General features: G+C 38.1%; 1 protein-coding gene across 1 annotated transcript in view; it reads right to left on the reverse strand.

Annotated features, from left to right (window-relative positions):
- sh2d4a.L (SH2 domain containing 4A L homeolog) overlaps nt 1-20,558 on the reverse strand; it is a 44,919-nt gene extending 24,361 nt beyond the window's left edge. The window contains exons 1-2 of the mRNA XM_018254283.2: nt 20,410-20,558; nt 11,720-12,074 (exon numbers count right to left, since the gene is read on the reverse strand). Of these exons, the coding sequence (XP_018109772.1) occupies nt 11,720-11,900 (181 nt within the window). The 5' untranslated portion in view covers nt 11,901-12,074; nt 20,410-20,558. The remainder of the gene's footprint in view (nt 1-11,719; nt 12,075-20,409) is intronic.
- Between the last annotated feature and the right edge of the window lie 437 nt (nt 20,559-20,995).

Here is a 20,995-nt window from a genome sequence, read left to right on the forward strand (position 1 = left end):
TGCCTGCACGATGAAGTATTTTATCCGCTCGGGTGCAAGTAGACGGGGTGGATTTCAGGACTTAAACGTGACATTTTTCGCTGAAATCTGCCCGCAATTGAAAAGACAAGGGGAGCAGCAGGGCAACAGATTCTTCAAATAGTAATGATGAAAGGCTGGCACATACATACATACATAAAGGTCTCTTGCTGTGATGTTTTTACTATAATAAACATTTTTTTTACTACATCTAACTTTTGGAGTGTGGTCCGGTATGTGCCAACCTTTCATCATTTACTATTTGCTATATTGCCTCTCCGAGCTGAAGTTTCTAATGCTAATGGGTTTATATTTGCTGCTATTGATTTCTAGCAGGGTGACTCCTGCCTAATAGCTCTATCACAATTCAAAATAAACATTTTTATTTGACAGCCTGTTGGCTACCCACAGAGGCACACTCTCCACCACTGCATTAAAATCAGTTCATGTGCAGTCTGTCGAGCTGAACCATCCCACCAATGACATAACTGATTTAGAGATTAAGAGAATAAGGGGGTAATGTTATAAGATGCACTAAGGTTTCCCAGGTGCAGTGACTATGGTTACTACCTGGCCGGTATTTTACTGGTCCGACCGGTAAAAATGATGTCTGATCCCAATGTTATTAATAGAAAAAAAAGATAAATATATAGGAAGGGTGGCAACCCTAGCAGTTACCTAAAGAAACCAGTCAGCAGGTAGCATTTACTGGGCACCTGATTCAAAGCTAACATTTTATCGGTTGCTATAAAATTACTCCACTTGGTAAAACTTAGTGCCTTGCATTACATATCAAGCCATGCTTTGTATGCTTAAGGTTGCCATACATTATAAAATCAGCTTGTTTGGCGAGGTTGCCAAACAAGTGGTTCTTTAACCAATATGCCCAATGTAAGCATAATTGTGACAAGGCAGGCAGTTGGGACCAGAACCGCAACTATGGGTAGATGCAGTCCTCGATCTGATAGCAAAATCAAACCTGCCCAAATGATATCTGCCCAAAGGCTATTGCCAGACACCCCTGCTTCAAACCAGCTGACCTTAGAAGCAATATTTGCATTTAATGATTTAAAAATGAGCAAACTCGTGTACACATCAACCAAGATCATTACTTCTAATAGCTGGTGAATCAATTGTGAACCTTGAGCTTTTATAAAAGCAAACGGAAGTGACTATCCTATAACACACCTACAATACCTATGACTGCATTACTAATTATATTTACATAGTAATTTTACCTGTGAGTCTGAAAGAAGATGCTAGTGGAAAATAATATTGCATAACTGTATCCTTGTCAAAAAAACGTGTTAATTGATTGAATAATATTTTCATGGGAGTCTGGCCAGACTGTCAAACTAAACAACATTTCTGTTCGTTCTGTTGGTTACTTACACTCAAAATTGTGCCTGTGGCAATAACAACTTAATGAGTTTCAGTGCAGACATTAACCTGGCAGGAAACTTATACTAGACCCCTGCATCCAAACTAGAACCAGTGACCAATGATGCATTACTGAGAAAAGAACACAATTTAGACAGTCGGCAAGACTGTGATTCCATTAGGATCCCCAGTGTGAAGACACAAAAACAACATGTGTTTTAGCAGAGGCAATTCTCAGTATTGCCTATAGCAGGGTATGTTGTAGCCACAACAAGTAGCTGCTGCTAATAGCCAATTATCATTATTGTCTATTTTGTAGCCATTGCAAGTAGCTGCTACTAGTAGTTCTGTGCGTCTTCACACACATTGCATCACAATGCTTAGCTTAAAAGCCTACACAGAGCGAGGAAAGTTGATTCTGCAAGACATTACACTGCATTCAACAGGAGCAGTTGGAGCATCTTGGGTGGGCCAAGGCCCAGATTTCTTGGAGCTACTTTATGGTTTAGTATGAAATGGGCAATATACTCCATTCAATTCACAGGGCTTGTGCTGAACACAGTAAACTCATCTGTTAGAAGCCATTAATATCTGAAAATGTTGTGAATGGTGCTTGTCATTTTTAACTAAGAATAAACAGGGTTGGGCAGGCCTGTAAGAGCATTTCCCCATGGGCCCCAGCCAAGTACAATTCTTATAAGCTTTGTATTATTTTTCCCTATAGCTGTATATGACACCTGTTAAATCTTGCACTATATAAACCTATTTTGTAGTTCTGAGAGTGAGCCCTCCATGGCAAATTCTCTGAACAGGCCCTTGGAGGACCAGTCTGACAATGAAAATAAACACGGTACCTTGTGTGACATTTTTCATAATGTAGTCATTTTTTTCTGTACTACCAGCTCACTAACTGCAGTCAAAGATACATGAATATTAAACGCAAGCACGTGTGACTAATTATGTGCATATATGATTATTTGGCTATGGTAAAACGTGCTGTTTCACACACCCATGGCTCTTGCTTAATTCGTGCATGTGAGACACATCATATGCTGAATGTACAAAATATCTTGCATGTGCATTGATCATATAAATAGTGTGTAAGCACAAGTCTCTCTGGATTTACATAATGAACACTAATCTAAATATCTAGTGAAAATCTTCCAAATCGATCCCAATTTTTAGAAAGCCATTTACAGTGATTTACAGAAAAGAACAGTGAAAGGGAAATCACCAGAGTATAAAATAATCGTAGCAGGGGATGCAGGTATATATGGCCCTGGCCTAGCCACACGCCAGTATAAATCTCAGAAAAGAATCAGCATCAATGGACACCACTGCGCAAACCCCTGTGACTCGGAGGAAACACAAGCAGTAGCATTAAAATAAGGAACATCTTCAATAAGAAGTGAGATGTATGCATCATCCAGCTAATTGTACTATAGTCAGTGAGTAACAAATATCAGTATGTTAACAAACTATGTGTTGTAAAGTGTAAATAGTGTTTTTTGTAAGCATGGAGTATATCACTCAGGTTGAGGATTAATGGGTTAATGTTACCAATTGTTAAATAGAGAATAATAATTCACGATTCACATGATAAAGGAGTATTTTAGTAATTTGAATCCATTTATATGTATCTATAATGATAGTCACATTGAGAAACAGGTTTTGAAAGTGAAATGGATACACTGTGATGCTTTTAACATTGTTACACTGTTATTTAATTGTTTTAAAGTATTTTGTATCGACCACCACAAGAGGTCGCTGTTTGAATGTCTATAAATATGTACACGCTCTATGGTTGGGTATCACTGAGGAAGGGCCATGCGGTCCCGAAACGTTTGATCCATTGTTAAGTGTCTGGAAGCACCTTGAATAAAAGTGGGAGCACCCCGTTGAAATCAAATACAGGTATTGGCAATACTTTCTTTTCTGAAATCACCAGAGTATGTTTTACTCAATTAAATGTTGCAGATACAGTATTTTGCCCTTTTATTGTCACGATAATGGTAAGATTCTACCACTTCCCGCACTAAACATGCCATATTTATCTTGTTGCTTTATAGCTATAGCCACATTTATTGTTAATCATTATTAATTAAACTGCTTACTACACCCAATTATAGGAGTTTAAGGCCAAACAATATTCAAATAGTCTTCTTGTCTGCTTTACAGTTTAGAACAATCTAGTCAATCTAGTTGTGGAATGTATATATATACACAATAGGTACTATATGTATTATCTTATTATTTTATTTGTTCTTGGGTATTATACATGAAATTGTACCTGGGAAAAGGAATCAGTGTTCATAATATCTTTATTTAGCTTGTCCAAACACAACAATCACCCTCAGCCTATGATAACAAGCACAATAAAAACAAATCACCAGCCTTGTATATAAACAAACCGAACCTTTCCCCCCAACTGCAAACTGTTAGTTGAGGGGCAGTTTTTTATACAGAAAAAAGTAGACATCTCATTTATTTTGAACAAGTTAATGTTTGAGTATACATAGAACAAAATACAACAGTAACAAATAATCATTGGAAATTGGAGTTTCCCTTGACAAGGAAGTAATGTAGTTCACAAAATAGTTTTCACAGGATGCTGCAGGGCTCAAACTAGGAGTAGGCATGCCTAGATCACAATGATTGGAGAAGCAGGTGCTAGGCATGTGCCTTTTCTGTTACCTTTCCCTAATCTGTGACACTCTTGTAGTTTACCTCTCCCTGCTCCCACCATCAAAAAGCACTCTCTCAAGTGCACGCCTGTTCATGGTCTTGTTTCTCATGTATGCACTGTGGGGGAGGGGGAGTTTGTTTGCCAGGTTGCCTAGGGTGTCTGGCCAGCCTGTCTTGCTGAAAACTATCTAGTAATATAATAACATTGCATTCAACAACTGATGAATGCTGGGGGGTGAGGTGGTGATTCCTGGGAAGTGCGACGTCACATGTAGCAGCAGTGATGTCACACGTAGTAGATGTAACATCATGTGCAGGTGTGTGAAGTAACACCCACAAACTGGGGGCATAGATATGTGGCAACTGACCTTAATAATCAATGGCTATCTCTGGGCTAGGATATCTAGATAGTAAATGTATTTTTCCGTTTCCTGTGCTTCATGTGCTTAATCTTTGAGTGGATTTCAGTGGATTTTTAATGCCATCTACTCAGTGAATCACCACACAGGCCAATGCCATGCCTGTAGGACCAGGTGACAGTGGTTCTTCTTTCCTCCACCTGTATACAAAATGCAGGCTGAGAAAAGTGGATCATCTGCACACTATGCCCCTGTCTTGTTTCTCATGTATGCAATAAATGTATTTTTCCGTTTACTGTGCTTCATGTGCTTAATCTTTGAGTGGATTTCAGTGGATTTTTAATGCCATCTACTCAGTGAAACACCACACAGGCCAATGCCATGCCTGTAGGACCAGGTGACAGTGGTTCTTCTTTCCTCTACCTGTATACAAAATGCAGGCTGAGAAAAGTGGATCATCTGCACACTATGCCCCTGTCCTTAAGCTTTGGACACACGTGTGGATTTTCGCTGCAGTCCGCAGCACGGTTTTTAAAAAGCGTATTGTGCCATTGCCTATACTTGAAACTGCTAGCGTATTTACGCAGCGGTCAGTTTTTTTAAAAAAAATGCGCCAAAACCGAGGCGAGAATCCACACGCGTGTCGGTGCCCTTAGAGCACAAATCTGTCAGCACAACATAAATGCTTAACACACCAATACTGTTGCAGCCATACATTATCTTCCAAAATCCTATGACAAAATGACAAAAAATGTTTTTAGTAGCAAGAATTTTTTTGTTCTCATAACTGTATTTGTTATTTAATATAAAAACTTCTGTATTGCAGGCAGATCAGGCAGATCTCTTATTTTTGCAGCAGCACACTTCTAATTCGTAACATGAGGCAGAGAAAAACACAGTTTCAGGGAGGTACATTCCAGAACACTGGAATGAGGTATAACAGGAATAGGATTTCTCAATCAGTCATGAAACATCGCTGTAATGACTCACCGCTAACAATTCACTTTTGTGCTTGTTACAGCGACAAGGGCATTTCTACACTATCAAAAGAGAAAGGCTCAATTTGCATTATTAGCAAAACATCTAAGCACATATTCGTGGAAGGGTACCCATATTCCATTATAAGATTTCTTTAGGTCTCTATTAAAAACAGGAATAACTGCAGTAAAATGCCTTCTTTTGCACAAGTTACTGCTTTCAGTAGCAATTATGTTTACATTAAAAATGTTTCATGAATGCATACTGGAAAGTTGTTTAGAATTTTAATTTGTTTCATAAGATGCAATTTCATTTTTGGGTTTCACTCCTGTCACATTTAGCATAGGCCTGAGCAGAGAATGGTCAGGAGATACTTCCTGCATCAGTAACTTGAGTTTTTTTATTTTCCTGACTGAACATCAAGACAGAACAGCAGGGCATTCTTGTTACACATTCCTGGTATTAGCACTGTTTAAACTATTATTATCATGAAAACAAAGGGGAAAATTACTGCAGAAGTTTTTAGAAGAGAACTCTGAGTAATTATATAAAGTTGTAGGGGTGGGTATATTGGCCATTTAAAGCTCAAAAAATGTCAACCTGGTAGCCAGGTCTGAAGCTATCATAATAATGTAACTGCATTAATTTTTAACTTCATGCTGAAGCATTTCTCTTGCTGCCTATGCAGAATGCATTAGCAAAAGAAAGCAATGTGGTAGGTCCCTTTAATACAATTTGTAGGACTATAAATATACAGAGTGCAAATGTTCTGTTGTGTACTCAAAGCTGCACCTTCAATTAAGCTTTGATTATTTTTCTTTAAACTGCATTGCTGGAATAGCTAACTTTGTTAAACAATACAATGCTATTTTTAGGAATGTAATACCAGGGCTGTTTAATAGGGATTATGCAGTGAAACAAGAAATGCTGAGGGGAAACAGTCATAGTGCAAATGTCATTTGGAGTTTCTAGGATTCAAAACACCAAAAAGTCAGCAAAGACAACAGCACGACATACCTGTTTTCCCACATTTAAAAGGGCAGTTCACCTCTAAGTTAACTTTAAGTATGCTATAAAATGTCATAATCCGAACAACTTTTCATTTGGTTTTCATTATCTATTTTGACAGAATCTGCCTTCATGCCTCTTTGCAGCTTTCAAAAGGACTGACCCCAGCAGCCAGGAGGCCCTCTCCTATTCCAGTATCTCATACAAACCACTGATTTATTTGGTAACACACATACTCATGAATACATGCTGCATCCATGTAGCCACAAATAGATCTAGAAAATATAGAAATGTACAATGTTCTGCCACTCATATTTTTCTGTAAATTTCAGAGATCTAACTTGCCTGTTAATGTTTATTGTACAAGGGTGCAGCCCTTGTCTTATGGTTCAACTGAAATGACATGGACTCCCATGGTTTTGATCAATATGCACAGTCCTGTACTACAGACCCTAGAAATGTATCTGTTTCAGGAAAACAATGTTTTTTTTGGGTGGTTTGTTTAGGTGCATGGGAGCATGTCTGACAATCGCTCCCGCTATTTCTTTATCTCCCCTTATTCAGGTACATGAAACACTACAGTCTTCTATATTGTAGTATATTCAATTTTTACATAGAAAAACTACAGCTATTACCCAGTGGAGGCAACCATTTGGGAGTAACATTGAAAGTAAGTAAGGTACAGGTAAAACTTAGTCCCTGTGTAAATGATATAACCAGGCAATAGACAGCGAGTGTCGGACTAACTATACCAGGGATGACTCTGACATAGTTGGCCAGCTTATATATATTGCAATATATGGCAAAACAATCCCTGTTTTGTTTAGAGGGAATGGCATTTTTAGTAGCATGTACAAAATGTCTTAAAGTCCTTAATATATTAACAATGGGAGCGTGCATAGGACCTCTTGTATTTGTATGAATTTTGCAGTCACAGCCTCATTGCACTCTGGTCTATTGCTTTAAAATTTAGTGGTGAGCACAACTTTCCCTTTTTTGCTATAATGCCACACAAGTGTTCTGTTCTGTTACAGGGAACCTAAAATTTAGATGGCCAAAAACGAAACCTTTGCTAAACCTCTGTTGTTAATTTCTGTGAGAAGTTTATTTTCTCTTACAAAGTATTCTTATTTACTAAGCAAGCATGGAGTCATAATTAGCCAGAATAGTGTTCCTTTCACACAATTTAATATGAACGAGTCACATTACCGTATAAGCCGAGTTTTTCAGCCCCCAAAATATGATGAAAAACTGTACCTCAGCTTATACTTGGGTCAACCGCAAAAACGGTCGCCTAAGAATAGTCGCCTAAGAATAGTCTCCAAGAATATTCGCCGGCGTCCAAGAATGGTCACCGGCATCCAAAAACGAGATGCTGGCACCTCCAATGGGAGCAGAAACCCTAAATTTTTGGATTGAAATTTACCAGAAGCAGCTGCATTTCTCACCCTAGGCTTATACTCGAGTCAATAAGCTTTCCCAGTTTTTGGAGGTAAAATTAGGTACTTCGGCTTATACTCGGGACGGCTTATACTCGAGTATATACGGTATATGGTTTTTAAAGGGGTTGTTCACTTTTAGTATGACATAGAGTGCGATATTCTGAGATAATTTGCAATTTGTTTTAATTTTTTATTATTGAACGTTTTTGAGTTATTTAACTGATTTGAATCCTATTGTAATATGAATAGGAGAGAGTCTGAATAGAAGGATCAGCAATAAAAAGTAGCAATAACAATACATTTGTAGCCCTACAGAGCATTTGTTTATTTTTTTAGAAGGGGACAGCGACAACCATTTGAAAGCTGCAAAGAATCATAAGAAAAAGACAAATAACTATAAAAAATAAATAATGGAAACCAATTGAAAAGTTGCTTAGAATTGGTCATTCTATAACATACTAAAAGTTACTTTAAAGGTGAACCACCCCTTTAAAGCTTTGGAAGTGAGTGAAGGCACAAACAGAATTACAGAAACCAATACACGCTGATACAAATAAGGAAGGGAAGCAGAAAATGAACAAGAAGGAAAACATTTCTATATAAACAAGGAGGATTTCTTACATCCTGCATACTATCATTGACCCCTGGACATTCCTTAGCATTGTATTTGCATTTTAGTTTTACTGTAAATGTAATTACTGTAAATTACATTGTTACTGTTGAACGCCTGTGTGGATTCCACAATTTGAAATACAGGTATTGGACCTGTTATTCAAAATGTTCGGGACCTGGTGGTTTCCGGATAATAAATCTTTCTGTAATTTGGATCGTCATAACTGGTCTACTAGAAAATCATGTAAACATGACATAATCCAAATATGCTGTTTTTGCTTCCAGTATGGATTAATTATATCTTAGTTTGGATCAAGGGCAAGGTATTCTTTCATTATTGCAGAGAAAAAGGAAATCATTTTTAAAAATTTGGATTATTTCATTATAATGCAGTCTATGTGAGACAGGCTTTTCATAATTTGAAGCTTTCTGTATAATGGATTTCCAGGTAACAGATCCCCTACCTGGTGCACCTGTGCCCCCTGCAGACGCGTATATTCTTGACCCCGCTCTCTCGGCAGTTACGCCATCAAAATGTCAAAAAAACGTACTCGCAAGACTTAAAAAATCTCGGATTTCTGTATTGCAAGCAAAAAACGGGGACCGACGTTTTGGCTGAAACAACAGCCTTTCTCAAAATGCTTGTTTCCTGTTCAGTGCCCACTGCACACATTACTTTTTTGAATATGCACACGTCACTTTGTGTTAATTATATCGGTGTCAGTTAATCCTTCAATTGCCTGGTCATGCTTCTGTACTTCTCATGGGTTAAGAATATCAATAAATGCAAATTAATTTAAATTCGCTTGATGAGTACACATTTTACATGTGGCTCAAAAATGATTTCATTGAAGTTACAGCACAACGGCTTAATACTGACCGAACCGTTCTCACTCGCTCCTACGGTGACACAAAGGAGAGGGGGTGAATGAGCAGTGTGAAGATCACCCATTACTGTTTGTAGGCAGACCAAAAAAAAGTGCATGCCTGATGCATCCCCCACCATTGTGCCCTAGGCATGTGCCTCTTCTGTCTACCCCTAGCTTCAGCCCTGACTGTCCCTAGATTTAGGTTTAATAATATATTAACGATAGCCTACACATTGAAGGCAAGGCAAATCATTTTTATGTTTGGCTCGTTTATGCAGTCTTCTCACAATGGTTCTCCATTAGGGTTTCTCCTAGGCTGGTTATTCATCGCTATGGCAGATACCAGTATTACAAATCTATTTCCCCCTCTATTTCCCAAACTTTTCCGCAACAGCACTCACTTGTAAGCTTAGGTCCAAACCCGCTTACAACCTGCCCCTAACATCACCTGCCTCTCTAATGCTGGCGGTACATTTTAACATAAAAAAGGTGGCAACCCTGGTCCCCTATTTGGCACCATCAACATTATAATGCATGCCCATCTTAAGAATGGGTAAAGCATACAAACTGTGGGTGGAATTAAACCAAGAACTCTAGTGCTGCAACATAGCAATGCTAACAACTAAGCCACAGGACTGCCCATTAACAGAAAACCGAGTATCTATAAACAAACCTCAACCATAGAAACAGCCTTCAAATCTGGCTAACTTCACTATAATTTTTTAAAGCTGCAGGTAACTAACCTCCAGCCTAAGTAGTAATGTTAAAGGAATTGTACAGTGTAAAAATAAAAACTGTGTAAATAGACAGGCTGTGCAAAACAAAAAATGTTTCTAATATAGTTAGTTAGCCAAAAATGTAATGTATAAAGGCTGGAGTGATTTTATATATAACATGTAGTCAGAACACTACTTCCTGCTTTTCAGCTCTCTTGGTTTACACTGACTGGTTACCCTGGCTACCAGGCGGTAACCAATCAGAGACTTGAGGGGGGCCACATGGGTAATATCTGTTGCTTTTGAATCTGAGCTGAATGCTGAGGATCAATTGCAAACTCACTGGACAGAAATGTACCATGTGGCCCTCCTTCAAGTCGCTGACTAGCTCAGAGTTATAGAGCTGAAAAGCAGGAAGTTGGATTCTGGCTGTTTTATTAGACATCTGTTCACTCCAGCCTTTATACATTACATTTTTGGCTAACTAACTATATTAGAAACATTTTTTATTTTGCACAGCCTATCTATTTACACAGTTTTTATTTTCATACTGAACTGTTCCTTTAAGAATTAACAAAGTATAAAAAATCCTGCTTTTATTTCCAGGCCTGCCAACTCTTTTGCATTTTTTAGCAGTCATCTGTACTTTTAACACTTACATATACTGTAGGTGTTGTGACCACATGTTTATAAAGCACCAGTAAGTAGCATAGTGTGGAAGTCTTTTTATGGAACGCATTCAAACTCTCTTTATAACATCTTGATAACCATGTAGCCAGGAAATTGATGATAAATTATTCACTACAAGTACAAATGTGTCAACACAAATAAACTTGTTTTGTTTGGATTAACACATCAGCCGAACATGGGCAGAATGTGTAACCTTAACTAATCAAAATATACAACAGATCGTGTATACAGACGCAACAAATGCCAGTCAGATTATTAAGTTAATGTTCCAGCATGACTATTGCAAAAAATTTGCCTACGAAAAATCCGATGCAACAAAAAAAAGGTTATAAAATTGCAGCGTGCAAAATTATTAGTTCGCCCATTGACTTCAAAGCATTTGGACCAAATAGTCACGCATATAAAAATTGTCGTTTGCGTCAAAACTGACATGTGTCAAAATAATATTGATGCCCATTGACTTCAATGCGCTCCGCAAATTTATCACTGTTGCGTGAATTTTTTCATCATTTTGCAAATTATACGGTGAAGCGAAACGGGATAGATTCGCCCATCACTAGTCATGATAGTTTATTCCAATAAAGGCAAAGTTTTTCTACGCCAGAAGGTAAACCAGTGTAACAAATACATTGTACACATATATATTCATTAATTCCTCCATCATTCTGCCCTAGGCACTGCAGCCTGTACTGAACATGCACCAATTAGAAATCCAGAGGCAAAGTGAAGGGAGTTTCACAGCTTTTTTAGCTCCGCATGAGCACCTGAAGGCTGCCCCTTAAGCTGCTACCATAGTTACAGGCTGTTAGGTGCCTGTATGATAAATACAGCCCTTGTCACTGAATAAGCAATAGGGATCATCTCTCCCCTTCATCTATAAATCACGACATGCTTCACTTGTAGAAAAGGTGGATGCATGCCGTTTTCCAAACTCCTAATGGTTAATCAAAGTCAGACCTTACCTTTTCTTGGTTGAGACTTCCTCTTTAAATCTCCATTTTGATCGAGTTTTGCCTCCTGCTCTTGCCATCGTCTAATCTGTTCCTGCCTCATTTTAAAGAACAGGATTTGCTTCTGTTCCTCGCTAAGTTCTGCCAGTAGTTCTGGGTCGATGTACATATCGGCTAATATTTGTTTAAGCATGGTTGAGAATGATCTTAGTTTAGAAATATTGCAAAAAAAAAATATTCAGGGACAGATCCCAGTTATAGAATTTTCCTTCTGTATGTAAAGAATGACTGTCCGTGTTTCACACCAGGAGGATGTACGTATGAAATACAGAAATAGGCTTATTTGTTAATAATATATCCATGTTACCTGAAAAACAAAAGTAACATTCATTAATCAAACATTAAATTATTATTAAAGCACACACTGCAAGAGTATTTACTAAAACAAATGGATACATTACATGGTCAAAAGTATCTAGACACCTTTTCTAAAAGCTTGTGTGGAACACTTCAGTGAGTTTGAAAATGTCTCTGGAATCCAAGTTAGCGCAAGATGTTTTTGCAAAATATGGTTTTTACATGGGTGAGCAGCTGCAACAAGGCTAACATCTTGCTTCATTTTCGGGCAAGCTGATGGACAGGTCTGAAAGAGTAATGCTTCTTTAAAGTTTGAAGGAGTAACTGTGGCGAGGACCCCAGATTCAAGTGAAGCTTAAAGCTACAGAATACGTCTTTGTGGTTCCAAGGTTCTTACTTTATTTTTAATATTCTTAACATGTAAATGAATGAGGGGCACATTTACTTAGCTCGAGTGAAGGATTAGAAAGAAAAATACTTAGAATTTCAATGTATTTTTTTGGTTACTTCGACTACGACTTCGAATCGAATGATTCGAACTAAAAATCGTTCGACTATTCGACCGTTCGATAGTTGAAGTACTGTCTCTTTAAAAAAAACGTGACCACCTACTTTGTCACCTAAAACCTACCGAGCACGAATGTTAGCCTATGGGGAAGGTCCCTAAAGGCTTTCCTAGCAATTTCTGATCAAAGGAAAATCGTTCAATAGATGGATTAAAATCCTTTGAATCGTTCGATTCGAAGGATTTAACTAGAGGGGGGCAGGCCCTGGTGCGTGACGCACAGCCGGGCCCCGCCCCCCCCGTACGGCCCGCATTTTCAGTGGCGCATGGGCTGCCAGGGGGGCCCTGAGGGGGTGCAGGCCATGGCCCGCTCGCACCCCCTGCTCCCCCGGTTGTTCCACCTAGTGTATTCAATGAACAAACAGATTACCAATGAAAAATAACTGATACAAGAGGTAAGGAGTACCCTGCCTACTTTCTAAAAGAAGAAGGGGTATGAAACACAAGGGGGGAGATTTTTCAACTTTGAATTTTAATTTTGCCCTGATTCGATTTTTTTTTGCACAAAAACTCACATATTCGAGTTATATTTTCAAATGTTTTTTGGTAAAAAAAATAAAATAAAAAAATAAAATGTTAAACTTCAACATCTAAAAGTTTGTTCATGTAGAAGTCAGTGGAAGTTGTCTTGGGCAGAATTTAAGGCATTTTTTTTCATTTGAGATTTTCTAAACACACAAATTTTAGTTTTTTGCTCTAATAATCTCACAAATTTGAGGTATTTGCGTTTACCCCACTATTGTTCCCCACTGTTCTGATTTTTTAATAAATAAGCAGAGGAAGTTTAGGAAGTGATTTAAAGTTACAGAGATTGAGGGAAAGTATGTTGTGGCAACAGTATGTGAATGGCTTTTTCCATTTCGCTGCAATAATGGCCAACACACAAAACGAGGTTCATGTAGGTTTATTGAGATGAAAAAAATAAATAGATGGTCCTGCACAGAGCCCTGACCTCTACACAAATGAACACCCATGTGATGTACTGGAAAGTCAGCTGAGAGCTAGGTTTCTATAGGTGGACAAGCAGGCGATCTTTTTCAAAAAGTTTAAATATTTAAGAACAAACTGAACAGTAATTCCACTACTGGACAATTTGAGATAATCACACCATCGGTAACTGGACACAGGTAGTCAGGGCCGGAACTAGGGGTAGGCAGAAGAGGCACGTGCCTAGCGCCCAAATGTGGAGGGGCGCCAGGCACCGTACCTCTTTTGCCACCTTACCCCTAGTTCAGAGTTCCTTTTCCCCCGCTTGTGAGAGCAATCGGCCCTTCCTAGACGCGTGCGCTCTTCTGCGCATGCATGCACGGATGCTTGACTTGTGAGATTCAGCTCCCTAGTGCACGCGCCTGTGCATACTTCAGAAGGGGAAATGAAGTCGTCCGGATTGCCTTGGGCACCTGGCTGACTTGGCCCGGCACTGCAGGTAGTATAAGGGAAGAATTTACTACTGTAATATTCTCTGGGCCTGTTATCTTATTGTAACTATGGGGCTTATTTAAGATTGCTCTAGTTTTCAAGCTCAAACAATCTCGTACCATATAGCCTTTTGTCTATTTCCCCCATTGCTTCATAAGCAGCTTGTTAATATGAACTATAGCAGTGTTTCTGAAGCAAACAGATCAGTTTTACCAGTCAGTGCAAGGCAACATTACATGATATTTTCATAACTTTAAACAGTTTAATTTTTTGGTGTTACTCTTCCTTTAAGAACTGTTTTTGTAAACATGGCCAGATCTAATAAACTAGGCTCTAAGTAATGCAGAAACTTTTTTTTATGAATCATTTAGCCCCAAAAACTTGCAGTGCATTCATTTGGAATTAATACTCCACTATTCCATAGGGCGTTTAAACTCTCACCCTGTAGCACAGAATAGCATTCAAATGCTATAGCGATCAAAACAGTAAATGCTTTCATAACCATATCAATACATTCAAAAATTTCCTGACTTTCATGGTGATTATTTTGCATAGTACAGGCAAATCTCCTCGTTTGCTCAAATCAAGTTGTACTAATCTAGAAGTAGGGAAAACAGTTGCTGCATACTTTTTATGTTTATCATTGGGTTGAAACGTGAACTTGGCCACACTGAGCCTCCCAAGGCTCCCCAGATGAAAATTACACCAGTTTTTTCTACACCCTGATCCAACATGCAGGATTAGCTGCAAACCCAGAGCCTTCCAGGGAAGTCCTATTCCTGAATGGTATGCTGATTTTTAACAATTATTTACTATTCAATATACTATTCAATATATTTTTTTCAAATTAGTCTAATAGACTTCACACTTGCAAACTGTCAGCAATAAAAGGTTTGGGGATTGTCCCCATGATGACCCTGCAGATCCTGGTGCTATTTGTACATGGATAAAGTGCTGACTAAAGGACAATTCATTGTGAAAGAAGTCAGAAGGGTATGGATGATTTGAGGCTAGCCAAATTGGGACTGAACCAAACATAGGATATAAAAGAATTCCAACACCTTTTGTGGTATTCAGAAGCTGACTGGCTGAATCTTAAAGGGATACTGTCATGGGAAAAAAAAAAATTTTCAAAATGAATCAGTTAATAGTGCTGCTCCAGCAGATTTCTGCACTGAAATCCATTTCTCAAAAGAGCAAACAGATTTTTTTATATTCAATTTTGAAATCTGACATGGGGCTAGACATTTTGTCAATTTCCCAGCTGCCCATGTCATGTGACTTGTGCCTGCACTTCAGGAGAGAAATGCTTTCTGGCAGGCTGTTTTTCCTTCTCAATGTAACTGAATGTGTCTCAGTGAGACATGGGTTTTTACTATTGAGTGTTGTTCTTAGATCTACCAGGCAGCTCTTATCTTGTGTTAGGGAGCTGCTATCTGGTTACCTTCCCATTGTTCTTTTATTTGGCTGCTGGGGGGGGAAAGGGAGGGGGTGATTATCACTCCAATTTGCAGCACAGCAGTAAAGAGTGATTGAAGTTTATCAGAGCACAAGTCACATGACATGGGGCAGCTGGGAAATTGACAAAATGTCTAGCCCCATGTCAGATTTCAAAAATGAATATAAAAAAATCTGTTTGCTCTTTTGAGAAATGGATTTCAGTGCAGAATTCTGCTGGAGCAGCACTATTAACTGATTCATTTTGAAAACATTTTTTTTCCCCATGACAGTATCCCTTTAAAGGGGTCGTTCACCTTTGAGTTAACTTTTAGTATGATGTAGAGAGTGATATTCTGAAACAATTTTTATTTTTATTTTTTTATCATTTGTGGTTATTTCGTTTTTTATACGGCAGCTCTCTAGTTTGCAATTTCAGCAATCTGATTGCTAGGGTTCAAATTGTCCCAGCAACCATGCATTGATTTGAAGAGACTGAAATATGAATAGGAGAGGGCCTGAATAGAAAGATAAGTAATAAAAAGCAGCAATAGCAATACATTTGTAGCCTTACAGAGCATTTGTTTTTTAGATGGGGTCAGTGAACCCCATTTGAAAGCTGGAAAGAGTCAGAAAAAGATGGCAAATAATTAAAAAACTATATAAAAAAAATAGATAATGAAGACCAATTGAAAAGTTTCTTAGAGCTGGTCATGCTATAACATACTAAAAGTTAACTTAAAGTTGAACCACCCCTTTAAGTGAAAATGTGTGGCAAAGATAGAAATGCTAGGCTTTCCAGATAATCACTTTAACATTCTTTTGCACAGTGCTGAGGAATATATTGGTGCTTTATCCATTTGTGATGATAGATCGATAGATAGATATCCTGCATGGTTACTTTAGAAATTAATGTAGATGCATGTAGACAGAACTGTTTTATACCACCATACATCTATATCATTTGACAGTTAGACAATTAATGTGCAGCCTGGGATTAAGTGTGTTGTGACACAAAATGCATAAGACATGTTATTGGTAGAACAAATCATCTTTCTGCTTTTTGCACTTGGCCTTCGTGGAGTTATTGCGAGTGCCAGTCCATTTTTGATTTCTACATTAATGCGCAGCAAAAGAAAACGCTGAGACAAAATGTAGCAGGCAGACACGCATGAAATGGTTAAGAAGAAAGAAAAGTCAAATACTATCTAACAAAAAGTTCTATTGTTACCAACAAAGTTGCATCACAGTTTTTGACCTTTCCGCAAATTCTACTCCATTCATGTCCGACGTTAGGGCCTGTATCTAGTACTACTGGAAGAAAAATATTCAGTGTTGTATTGCTCAGGGGAAAAAAATTATATACAAATACAAATTTATACAGGGCGGCCATTAGAAATCACGAGGCCCCATACAAAAAAAATTTCAGGGCCCCCGCCCACAGTTAAAAGACCACACAGACATCAGCACTAAAAACAGTAAACCCCCCCACACAAGTTATAAAAAGCCATTAATGGTCAGGGCCCCCTTATAAGTTAAAAAAAATTGTGGAGCCTGATGGCCCCCCATAAAAGTTTTTTTTAAAAATCATTGGTGGTCAGGCCCCCCCATAAAAGTTCTCTCAAAAATACTGGCGTCAGGGCTCCCCCTTACAAGTTAAAAAGAAACATTCAGGCCCCAGAGAATATTTTTTTTTAAAAAAATTGGTGGCAGGGGCCTATAGATTAAAATAAAATTAAAATAATACATAGGTGGCCAGGGGTTTTATAAAAAAACACACATTGGTGTTCAGTGGAACTGAACTCGTGGCTTCAGTACTTAAATTTTTGCTCCTTTCGTGACTTCATGTTTTTTCGCAGCTTCAGGACTTCAAATTGGGCTACTTTCATGACTTCTGGTCTTTTCGTTGCTTCAGGACTTAAATTTTGGAGCCTTTCGTGACTTTGCGTTTTTTCGGGACTGCAGAAAATGCAGCATGGGGCCTCGCTATTACCAAAAGTGCAGCACAGCTGGGCCCCACATTAGGCTCGGGTCCTGTACAATAGTACCCCGTGTGCCCCCCTGATGGCGGCTATATATATATATATATATATATATATATATATATATAGATAGATATATAGATAGATATATAGATATAGATATAGATAGATATATAGATATAGATATAGATATGATATATATATATATATATATAGAGATATATAGAGATATATAGATATATAGATAGATAGATAGATAGATATATAGATATATAGATATATAGATATAAATAGATAGATAGATATAAATAAATGTATATCTGCATCAATGAATCAATATTTCTGTAACTCTACTTCATTGTCAGCAACAACAAAAAAAATGTCATGCTTTAGGCCTATAGCACATGTTCTTCATGAAAAGACTGCAGTAAACAAAATAACTTTTTTGCCATAGTAACAAAGCACTACAACGTTTTTGTTACAAGGAAGTAGAGTCAGATAATTTTCAGCTCTTCACCTCGTCGCACTGAACGGTAAAAAATGTACACATCGTCTTTCACTGTTCTAACTGCAGCAGTGCAAAGCTTGTTCATGCTCTGTTTTAATTTACATTTTAACACAGTGTAGTTCAAAGAGCACAGAACAGAATTCAGAAGAGATTTGGGTAAAAACGGTAGCTGATTGCATAAGTGGCAAAACATGTTAGAGGAACTCTAAGTGCAGAACTACATGGGCGATTTACATGCGTTCTGACACGAGGCGACGAAACACTGGCGTCAAGTCGGATGCGGTGAAAACAAGGTATAGAAATAAGGTATAGAAATGTCTGTATGTTGCGTCTGCATCCGACAGTAGTGTCATGTCGGCCACATGCTGCTGCAACACCCGACATGTCTACAACTTACCTTATTTTCGTCGCATCCAACTTGACGCCAGCATTTTGTCGCCTCGCAACGCATGTAAATCGCCCATGTAGTTCTGCCCTAAAGCTTTGTCTTGAATTATTTTGCATTACAAATAATAGAATAACTGTGCTCCCTGCAAATAAATGGACAAATCTGTCCATTCGTATCCAGTCAACAAGCCCCATGGGATCACTATGAAGGTTTTCCATTTTGAGCTATTGCCTCTAGTGTGATCTTTCAAAATGTTTGTCAGTGGCCCTACACAAAACAACTGAAAATATGTCATTGGCAAGCTGCTAAGAATTGCACAAAACTTAGCATTTTGAGTGTAACCGTGGAATTACAAATTTTTTTTCTAGTTGAAAGCAACAGGTAACAGAATCCAACAGGATTGTCAGTAACAGTTCACTGCACATTTATACATTCAGTAATGCATTCCATCACAAAGCTCCTTACAGGGGTAGTTCACCTTCATGTTAACTTTTAGTATGGTATATAATGTTTAATTCTAAGCAATCTTTCAATTGGTCTTTATTTTTTCTTCATTATAGTTTTTGAATTATTTGCCTTCTTCTTCTGACTCTTTCCAGCTTTCAAATGGGGGTCACTGACCCCCCCATCTAAAAAACAAATGCTCTGTAAGGTTATATATTTATCAACTGGGGAGCTGCTGCATAAAAACCTAAGCAACTCAAAAAGCACAAATAAAAAATTAAAACTAATTGCAAATTGTCTCATTGTATCACCCTCTACATCATACTAAGAGGCAGATTTATTATGTGGTGTAAAAAATGGCAGGAGGATTTACCACACATCACCAGGCTTTTACGTGTAAAAAAAAAAAAAAACAGCGTAGAAAATGTCAATTTTTTTACACGTCTTTTCTTAGAGTGATTTCCACCAATAACAGCAGAAAAACTGGCGTTCACATGGCGTAAAATAAAACCTTGATAAATTCATTTATTTTACACAGCATTTTACACTATTTTTTCAGTGAATTTTGTTTTACACAGCATAATAAATATGCCCCTAAATGTTAATTTAAAGGTGAACAACAACCTTTAAATGTAGCCATTCCATTGCAGAGAGCCCCAACAACCATTAACAAACGTGTAACAATTATCAATACGCCTCAAACCCTTGATTGGTAGAACTGTATGCTTCTGTATACATATAAGTTTAGTTTTCTAATCATAGGGCTAGCTTTATAAAACATTTAAAAAAAAAAGGTAATAAAAAGCTGATCATGTGACCAGTGGCAACAGAGAGGAGAATCAGCTTCATGAACATGTGCATAATTATCAGTTCTATTGCCTCATGAATGAAAATGGAGTGAAACCCATCTGTTAAACTATTGGGGAATTATTCATTCTTGTATGTTACATAGTTACATAGTTAAATTGGGTTGAAAAAAGACAAAGTCCATCAAGTCCAACCCCTCCAAATGAAAACCCAGCATCCATACACACACCCCTCCATACTTTCATATACATTATATATACCCATATCTATACTAACTATAGAGTATGCATTCCACAACCTCACTGTCCTGACTGTGAAGAACCCCCTACGTTGCTTCAAATGAAAATTCTTTTCTTCTAGTCTGAAGGGGTGGCCTCTGGTACAGTGATCCCTCATAGTTTAAGTCTTCTCAATGGACAGTGTGCATGGCCATGTTGCTGCATACCCCCACAACTCGTCTTTTCCTATAACCTACTCAGCTGAGCTACAGAAGTATAAGTGGAAGGAATGGGTGGGGTGCTTGTAGCACTCCGTGCATTGGCTCATCATATTATACAATGGCCATTTTGACCTCCAGTAAAACAATAGATGTGGTTTTTCAAAATCCGAAGCACAAAGTAGTGCAAACAAAGCGCACAGCCAGCAAAGTTCCTAGAAGGTTAATGTTGCCTTACCTGTACAGGGTAACAATATCAGCCACACAAATCGTCAGCAAGGCACTTTCTGTAGCACTGACCACATTCCTTCCTAAGAACAAGCGAACACAAAAGCGATAATAATACAGATGTTACATACCGGAATATGAGAGTTCCCCAGGGAAACAGAGCAGTGACAATCCCGTCCCTGCACTTAAGGAAGTACAACAAATCTAGAGTTTCTCTGTTGGGCAGGAATGAAATCCGCACTGCCCTGTTTGCAACTCCTCCTCTCGCTGCTGCTGGATACTGGCCATTCTGTAGTTTTCCTGCATGTACTGTGCTTGTGTGTGGAGTGCCACCTAGTGTAAATCTTTTATTTTACATGCAAGGACCAAAATTGTGTCATTTGACAATATTTGTACTGATGAATAATTTTCCAGGAGAGTATATGGCACATAACTGTGTATGACGTACAAATAAACATGTTTGGGTTTCGGACGTGGGTTAAAAATGTTGGCGGTTAGCACACCCACTTTTAAGGGCCTTGTAATAAAGTGAACATATTAACAGCACTTTATGTAATGTATAGACACACACAATCTTGATAATGTGTCCCTCAAACCTCAGATTTCTTCCTCCACCAATGTATTGCATTATAAAGGGATTGTTCTCTTTCCAAACCTTTTTTTCAGTTCAATTGTTTTCAGATGTTTTCAGACTTTTTTAAATGACTTTTTATTCTT

This window comes from Xenopus laevis, chromosome 1L (genome assembly GCF_017654675.1).
Source record: "Xenopus laevis strain J_2021 chromosome 1L, Xenopus_laevis_v10.1, whole genome shotgun sequence".
NCBI classification, from domain to species: domain Eukaryota; kingdom Metazoa; phylum Chordata; class Amphibia; order Anura; family Pipidae; genus Xenopus; species Xenopus laevis.